At 48.2% G+C, this 8,683-nt stretch overlaps 1 protein-coding gene across 1 annotated transcript in view; it reads right to left on the minus strand.

The window, feature by feature from the left end:
- Window positions 1-3,504: 3,504 nt before the first annotated feature.
- The window catches only part of ADPGK (ADP dependent glucokinase), a gene marked incomplete at its 5' end in the record, with an annotated part of 6,032 nt that continues 853 nt past the window's right edge, over window positions 3,505-8,683 (minus strand). The window contains 5 exons of the mRNA XM_017731088.1: window positions 3,505-5,709; window positions 6,182-6,280; window positions 7,000-7,196; window positions 7,472-7,592; window positions 7,860-7,922. Coding sequence (XP_017586577.1) covers window positions 5,218-5,709; window positions 6,182-6,280; window positions 7,000-7,196; window positions 7,472-7,592; window positions 7,860-7,922 — 972 coding nt within the window. The remainder of the gene's footprint in view (window positions 5,710-6,181; window positions 6,281-6,999; window positions 7,197-7,471; window positions 7,593-7,859; window positions 7,923-8,683) is intronic.

Consider the following 8,683-nt stretch of genomic DNA (forward strand, 5'->3'; position numbering starts at 1 on the left):
TTCGGCAGGACTGCACTGAGGCATTTAGGGATTTTGGAAATCACACCTTATGTTCCAAAACCTGTTTCTGGCATCAGCCATGATTCTAATCCCCTCTTTTCCCCCCTCAACGGAAAAGAATCATGAGCCTAATTTCTAGGGAAGCAGAAACCATCTGCTTTAGGACTTTTCTTCCCCTTTTTAGGGAAAGGTCTGCGATGAACCAGGGTAAATCACAGAGCTCACAAGGTACTTTGCATCTTGGCTTCTGCACAGGAAACAAACTAAAAGACATTCAAACATCAATGCCTGGGCAGCGAGACCTTGTTCCAGCCAAGAGTAATGATCTGTCCATCCAGCAACATGTGTTCAGCCCAAAAAATGTAGTGTTGAGGTCCCTGAGACAACTGGATGCTGATTCATGGTACAGGCAGTATTAGTGGGTACGTGCTGTGCTCCTGTGCTTGTTTGCTCAGTTGTGACTGAGCAAGGTGGATGTGGGGGCCTTAAAGCTGTTCAGAATTTAGATTTAGATGGGAAGTGGGTTTCAGTTGGCAAAGCCTTTTCTGCAGAGACAGACAAGCCTCAGTGCTGAATGGGGGAAAACTTCACTAAAATCATAAGCTCCACACATAAATGCATTCAAAAAGGGCCCATGTTATAACAAGTGCTCCATCTGCCAAGACTTTTCTGTAAGAGAAAATCCAGTTCTGCTACAAGGAAAGCTTTACCACTCTCTCAAACCACACTGCTCTAAGAAGTCCATGTTTTTAGTGGAAGACACAGGTGAGATCTGACCCCAGTCTGCACCGAGGGGCAGCTTTCCTGAGAAGTTCACAGGGGAGGTTTTCAGGGTGTTTTTTCCATTGCCCTCGCCCCATTGCATTTTGATGGGATAATTCCTGCCAGCATTTGTGTTCCTCAGCTGCTGTGAGATCTGCTGAGCACAGGCTGATCCCAGGCTGTGGGGAACAGAGCTCCTGGCCCTGTGCCATTTCCAACCTGCACCTTTCCTTTGCTAAGGGAACATCCTCCCACCAGAGTCTGGATCAGTGACTCCCTGAGAATTCAGCCTGGAGCCACCTGAGATACCACACGAGAAACTGCTCTGGAGTGACAGAGGAGAGCTTCATCCAACATCTCCAACAGGCAGAACCAGCTTTCTGGGCTCTGAGATCCAAGTTCTACTGCAGAGGTTACTCAGATCCAGTATTTTCCTCTGGTTTTCTGCTGTTCTCCCCTAAACTCTGAGGTTCCTTAGGCCAGGAATAGCAAGGCAGCAGTTGTGTGACACAAGTCGTGCCAGCGCTGCTCTGGAACAGGTTGCACACAGACACTTCAGCTGTTCACTCGCTCACAACCCTCAGCTTTCACCTAAGCTGCAAGCTCCAAAAGCACCCCCAAACCAACATTTTAGGATAACTGGAAACTGAGTTCTGTTGTAGCACGTCACAGAAGTGTCCCATTATTCAACTCTTTGCTCAGGACATGGCTGGAAAGGTCACCCTGTGGCACAGAACTCCTGATAATTCAGTGTATCATTACAGAATACTACGTCACAGAAGTGTCCCATTATTCAACTCTTTGCTCAGGACATGGCTGGAAAGGTCACCCTGTGGCACAGAACTGATAATTCAGTGTATCATTACAGAATAGAGAGTAAAAAAAAAAAAGCCAAGCACAACTGCTGACAGTCCTGATAATTCAGTGTATCATTACAGAATAAAGAGTAAAAAAAAAAAAAGCCAAGCACAACTGCTGACAGTTTTCCATTGGGTTTTGGAATGGATTTAGTGCTCTGCTGCTTTCCAAGCTTTGGTTTCCAGTGGCTAAGGAGTGGAGCTGAGCTCTAAACCATCCAGCACAAAGCAGTTAATGAGGTCTTTGCCAAAGGCTTAGGAAGAACATTCAGCACCAGTTCTGTAAAATGAACTTGGGAGGGGAGGGCAAACTTGACTGGATCTCACACATCCCAGCAGGAGATAACCAGGAAACACAATAAAATCAAGCAATTCTTTAGTAATTCTGTGAAACTCCCCTGGAGAGGAACAAAGGTAAAGAGCCTTTAAACTGGCAAGAGCTGGATTTGGGATTGGCTCTTCCATGCCACAGCACCAAGGGCACAGTGGAGAAGGAACGTGTGTCCTTTGAGACTCTGCCAGGCCCCTGTGATTCACACCTCCCAAATCATCCAGCACTTGACCCTGAGTAAATGCCATGCACAGAAAACAGGGGAAGAACGCTCATTTTGGATCATGGATAAGACAAACCCAAGCCAAGGTGGCTGCAGGGACACACAAGTGAAAATACCAACGTGCACAGGTTTTAGCATGGAGAGCTGTCACAGTGCTGAGCTCAGCTGCTGCATCTCCAGCAGGACCTGTGTGAATAAACATTTCCAGTGCAAACCCTGCCTCGGGAGTGAGGCTGGCTGAGGGTTGAGTCATCCAGCACTGGATTTCAAGGTACAAGTAACACAGGAGAACAAACAGGATTTGTAGAGACAGAGGATGAGGGGGAGCAGGGTCAGCTCAAGCCTGGTTTTGAAGTTTTGGTATTTTTGCAGCTGTTGAAGCAGCTTTTCTTTGTTGTCACTACTGGAGCTGTGCAGGTGTGAGACTACAGGTGCAGGGGAATTCAGGATTTCAGGAGCTCTGCCTCGCTGTCATTAATTTGGGAAGGCAGGAGGAAGTTAAGCACATCATGTTCACAGCATGTGAAACAAAGCAAAGGCTGCTGGGCCCCTCCATTCAATTCACATTTATTACCATATAGATTGTTCCTCAACTTAATCAGGGTCCCACTGGCACAGCTGATGAACGGGTCAGGGTGGTTACGGATTCTCCTTGGGAAGTGACTTGGGGGGCAACTGAGCTCTGTGTACCTGCTAAAGCCGATTTGGGTAGAGCAGCAGCCTGGCCATCCCAAGGTGCTGGGATTTGAGCTGGGACTTCTGTGCCAGGCGTTCCCAGCACACCCAGAATGGGCCACAGCAGAAATGTTACCCGTGAGGAGCAGCAGGAAGGAGGTAACAGTAATTACCAGTTTAGATTTTTGGCCCAGATGATTTCTAAGCAGCAAGCTCCTTTTAAATGATTGTTTACAGCAGTTATTTACTCTGATTAAAAAAAGGTTATTTTGGCCTGTCATGTTCCTGTTCAATGCAAGCACAATTGACCCTGGGACAAGGTCTGTAGGTGCAGTCGTGGTTTTAGGTGGCCATAAGGAATGTCAGCCCCATCAGCCCTCACATCCCTGGAAGTGTTTTGGGAAGAAAGAAGTGAAATACAGCAGCAGGGGCATTGCTGGTGACGGCTTGAGTGTGTGCAGTTTTATTTCCAGCTCAAGAATCCACAGAGCTTGGCCCAGTATCAGGAAAGTGGAACCCAGTGTAAGCTAAGGATCACTTTCCAGCTGGCAGATCCACGGCCTTTGGTGGCCCTAGGAGTGCAGAGCCAAAAGGCCACCATCCCAGGCTGCAAAACAGCCTTGCTAATGGCCTTGGACTTCTAAGACAGCCAAAAGGAGAGGTTCTTTTCATTTATTTTCAGTTTAGGAAGACTAAACCAGAACTCCAAGTCCGGTGCTACAGTTTATCAATGATAATAGTAATAACAATCATCAACATCATAAAAAAATAATAGGGTAGAAATGCTTCCAGTCTTGAGAAGATCCTGCACCTGGATAAAATGCTGACAACTCAAGGGAAGCTCAGGGTGGGATGAGCTGCAGGAAAACACAGCATTGCTGTACTTCTGCTCTGTACAATGCAGAAGACTTTGCTCAGGGGGAAAGCTGAATGTACGTGACAGCATTGTGTGCTGAGTCAGTGCACGTACAACAGCTGCCAGTTTTCATCCTTGCAGAGCAGTCAGGATGGCTTTTCCCACCAGAGAACACCACTGACAGCAGCCTGACAGCGTTATTGCAACAGATCACTCCACCCTGAGTGACACAGACTCTCCTCCCTCCATTCAGGTGCGAAGACTGACCTGGAACAACCTCCCCCAAGCTCTAGTGAGGCACAGGCTTGCCCAGACATGCTGATTGCACTTAACCCACTTCTACTGAAAAGTGTCTTGAGAGCTGTGCACACACTCTCCAGGTTCCTGAATTGGCCAGACACAAAACCATGCTGGTGCTCTGCAATTCTTAGTGTGTGACTATGAACAGGTAAAAAAAGAGAAGCAAAGTATTTAACAAGGACACATGGTTCTGCTTTTTTAATTCCAAAGGCCAGAGCAAAGAAACTACCAGTGACCTAGTCAGAAAAACCCCAACAGCAAACCCTAAAAAGGCCTCCTCACTTCAGTCTTACCTGGGAAACGCTGTTGCAGCTTTTGAGCTTCCAGAGGGGCCTTCCCTAATATATTAACCTTTCCTAATAGAGGCCAGGGAGACCAAAGAATTTGGCACAACCATTCTCAACCAACCAGAAAGGAGTCCCAGCACTCAAGAGCTTTTCTGTAACACACCAACTGTTAGCAGAGTATTTAGCGTACAGCAAACACAGGGAATGGTTTGGGGGTTCCCTGGCAGGGAAACAGTGCTGTCCCCCAAACAGAAACCCTGATTATCTTCACTCCTAGTTCCCAAAAAACTAAGCACAGGCTGCTGGGGCTCAGTTGAACGCCTTTAGTCACAGATATCCAGAATCACCTGTGCAGCCTGGGGTAGGTTCAGTGTGTGTCACATTTTGGGACCATGGCTCCCTCTGGGGCACACGGAGAGGTGATTGCACCAGGCAGTAATTCCATCCTCACCCCAAGCAAGGTTTGCAGTGTGCTGGGAGGAGATAACCCACAAGCCTTTTATTTTGAATTTACCAGAGGCAAGGCAGGGCCAGGCACTGCTATGCTCTCCCTGGGATCCAGGGGCAGGAAATTCTCCTGCTGCTGCACTTTCCAGCACCACCAGAGAAGATCCTTTCTGAGCTAAGAACAGCAAACTTTGCCAGCCAGGGATTTTGGTCTTTGTGTCCCTCCCCCTTAAGACAAAGCCAGTTTTCACATTAAATACTAAAACATCTGCACCTGCACGTGAAGCGCTCGAGTCACTGCTGAGTGACTGGAATGTAGCCGACAGTTTATACCTGGAATTATTCTTTGGCTCTTTTTCAGTTATACCCCGAAAACACACCACACCCTGGTTCTGTTCCTATACCACCACTGCTTCAAATCCCAATCCACGGGTCTCAGACACCGTGCAGTGTTGGAGAAGAAGGAGGGTCCTGCTTTCCTACTGAGGGTACACTTCGGAATAGAGCAGTCCCTCGGCTGAAATGGCATCCCCGAGTCCCACGGTCCGGACGGGATCCTTGCACACCAGCACGGGGGTGAAGTGGAAGGAGATGCCTTCCCTGTGCCAGTGCACCACGGGCTCGTCTGGATTGAGGGAGATTTTGGACGGTGCCTCTGTGTGGGAGGTGACAAACTCCAGAGGAGCTTTGAGGAAGACCTTGCTGGTGTCGATGGTGTTGCCCCAGTGCCCGTCCACGGTGACCAGGATGTGGTAGGCCAGGGTGTGGAAGTGGATCCGCGTCAGGTCCGAGGCGCGCTCCGCTGTCTTGCCGTGCTCCTTCAGGATCCAGAAGAGGATGTCACTGACCACCCCCACGTCGGGAATGCCGCTCCAGGAGGCCAGGGAGGCGTGGGGACCAGAGGCAGACTGCGTGAGGAACAGCAGCTCCTGCTCGTTCAGCCCGATGGAGTTCACCAGGGGAAAGACCTGCTAACAGAAACAGGGAACAACGGGTTTGCCCTCAGGGGCAGAGTGAGACCTGGGATTCCCCCCAGGCTGTGGTTTTTGCAGCACCCTGCTGCTGGCTCAGCAGAAGCAGCACCCAGTTTCCCAGTCGCTGCACTTCCACAAGTTGGCAAGAATTACTTAGCCAAGAAAACATTCCATTTGATGCAATTAATTTTCCAGACACACACTTTGACAGTAAAGAGTAACAACACATCAACTCCACCTAAAACATAACACTGAGATCAGAGCCACGTCACACTAAACAAGGAACCACCAGGAAAGAAATTCTGCAAAGAAACCGAGGGATTTTTAAAATGATAGCTCAAATTCAATCCTCAATTTATCTCTGAATGTATGGTCCAAATGTTGAGTTTTGGTTTCTGTATTCATGCACTAGTGTGTACACCGTGATACTGAACCTGATCAAAAGAGCACATCCTTTCATTTTCCTTACCTGATGCATAATGTTGCTCATAAAATCCTGATCAGTCATACTGGCCAGCTCCAGGTGTATGGGAATGTCTGTTGGGATATCAGAGATGGAGGCCACAGCCTACAGGAAAATGGAAAAAACAACCCTAGAATATGTATTTATTAAGGAACAGAAGGAGAAAAAGGGTTTGGACTCAAGATACACATCCTTTAATCTTCCTGTGAGTGGATATAAACAATTTCAATGGGATGACCTGTGTGTGTACTACTAAGGAGAGGAAATAAAGCAACTTCTACTTTGCAGAATCCCAGGGCAGGAAAACTGTATCTAACCTTAATCTCCTCCCAGCTCAGCACCTTCTAATGGATTAATTCCAAAAACCTCACAAACCTGAAGCAGCTGCAGAAGAGCTGATCCTAGAACAGGAAAAAGGCCAGTGCCTCACGGTAGGACGAGCCCTCAGCTGTAGAACAGGTGGTACAAGACAGATGCTGCTTAAGGAATGCAGGTGTTGATTACAACCTGGATCACCTCAGTATCCAGGATAGAAACAGTGTGGTTTAGCTGCTAGACAAGCCCAGTAACCAGATCAACACCCTCCAGCCAGGCAACCAGCCCTTCTTTTCCCTGGACAGGCCACTGAATCTAAGAAAAACCAGTGTTACAGAATTAGACTTTGGCCATGCCTGCAGCTCCCACTCTGCTTTTGGCATTGAATACTGAGACCTGTGGGAGCTCTAAGGCACAACCTTCCTGCTCCTTCAAACCTGGGAAAACAAGGCCTTGCCACGAAACACTTGGAGTGGAAATGAAGGAGATTCAGGGATTCAGTATCTCACCTCCATGAGTCGTCTCTGTCGCATCTCCTTGCTCTGCCCTTCCATCATGTGGAGTCCTGAAAGCACCACCAGGTCTGGCTGGAATTCATCCAGGCTGGACACAAACACTTCCAGCATGTTCAGGGCGCCGTTGGACAGGTCGTGGGAGAAGATGAAGCGGTTGGCAGCGGGTGCCCTCACTCGGCCCCACTGCTCACCTGGAGTGGAGCAAACAGGACCAAGTGTGTGTGAAGTGGTTTATTCCTGGGCAAGATCACAAATTCAATGGGCTCCATCAGCGGCAAGAAAAGCCCTGAAGTTGTTTGAGCCATTACATGAAGGTTACCCCGAGTTTCATCAGCACGTGGTTAAATCTGTGTTTTCAGGGAGCATTTTAGTGTTCATGGAGCTTCAGAATGACACCCCTCAGGCTGTGCACCAATCTTAGAGATGTTCAGGGGCTCCACTGAACACTCAGCCTTTGGCAAGGTACCTGCTTGATATTCCAAGATAAGATGGAATTCATCTCTTTCCTGCATGGATTCTGGCGGCACAACCACATTGTCATCGAGCAGTTCGTGGAGTTTGGGACCAACTGGGCCACAAAGGAGGATCTAGAAAACAAGGAAAAACAAACAAGGTTTCTCTTGCCATGTCCCTTGCCAAAATTTAAGCATCACAACTGATGCTTGAATTAGACAACTGATTTTAAAAAGTTAATAATTCAATTTTTAAAAATCAGCTTGGAAGTCCAACCATATGTCCCACCAGCAGAACCTAAGAAGTAACTGCCAGATCCCCAAAACCTACACAGAAGTGACATGAGACAAGCAAAGTAAAGAAGACAAGCAAAGGGCATGAAATGTTTGGAACGTGTGTACCTTCAGGTCTGGATTTGTCGCGAGCTTCTGCCCGATGAGAGCAGCATTTCCTCCCACGTAAAGCTGTAAAACAAACAGAGCAGGGTGTGGGCATCCCCTGGCTTTGGGACCTTTAAACACATTTTAGTCCTCAGCATAGGCTGGAGATTTTGGCTTTTTAAAACAGGGGTCAGCAGTACCCAAGTTACTAAAGGTTATTGGGGCTGAAGGCAAAACGATTTTACAATTCTCTGTGAGGTCTCAACAAGTTGAGCATTCTTTATTTTTAATCTAAATATTCACCTTCAGGTAGCGGCCCTGTAAAAATCAATTCATTCATAACAGTGACAGCGCTGTAAAAACCAACTCATTCAGCACATAAACAGCCCTTACTCCTGAGCAACCTCTCTGTGGCTAAAGCCCTGTGGGTTTTCAGCAAGGCTGACAAGGAGTCATTTAAATACTGCAGCAATTCTTCCTCCAGTTTGAGGTCGAGATGAAACCTGCTGCCTGTGCCCACATGAAGTGGAAGGAACTGGGGAAGTTGCTTCAGTAAAAAAGGTCAAACTTTCCAGTAAAACTCTGATTTGAGCTTGAAAAGCAGTGAGTATGGATTGTCCTGAGGGTCAAAGGTGCTCAGAGGAGGCCACAGAGATGCTCCAAGGGCTGCTCTGGAGCCAGGCTGGGAGAGCTGGGGGTGCTCTGCTGGAGAGGAGAAGGATCCAGGGAGAGCTCAGAGCCCCTTGCAGGGCCTAAAGGGGCTCCAGGAGAGCTGGAGAGGGACTGGGGACAAGGCATGGAGGGACAGGACACAGGGAAAGGCTTTACTCTCCGCGAGGGCAGGG

This window comes from Corvus brachyrhynchos, unplaced genomic scaffold (genome assembly GCF_000691975.1).
Source record: "Corvus brachyrhynchos isolate BGI_N302 unplaced genomic scaffold, ASM69197v1 scaffold164, whole genome shotgun sequence".
Lineage (NCBI taxonomy): Eukaryota > Metazoa > Chordata > Aves > Passeriformes > Corvidae > Corvus > Corvus brachyrhynchos.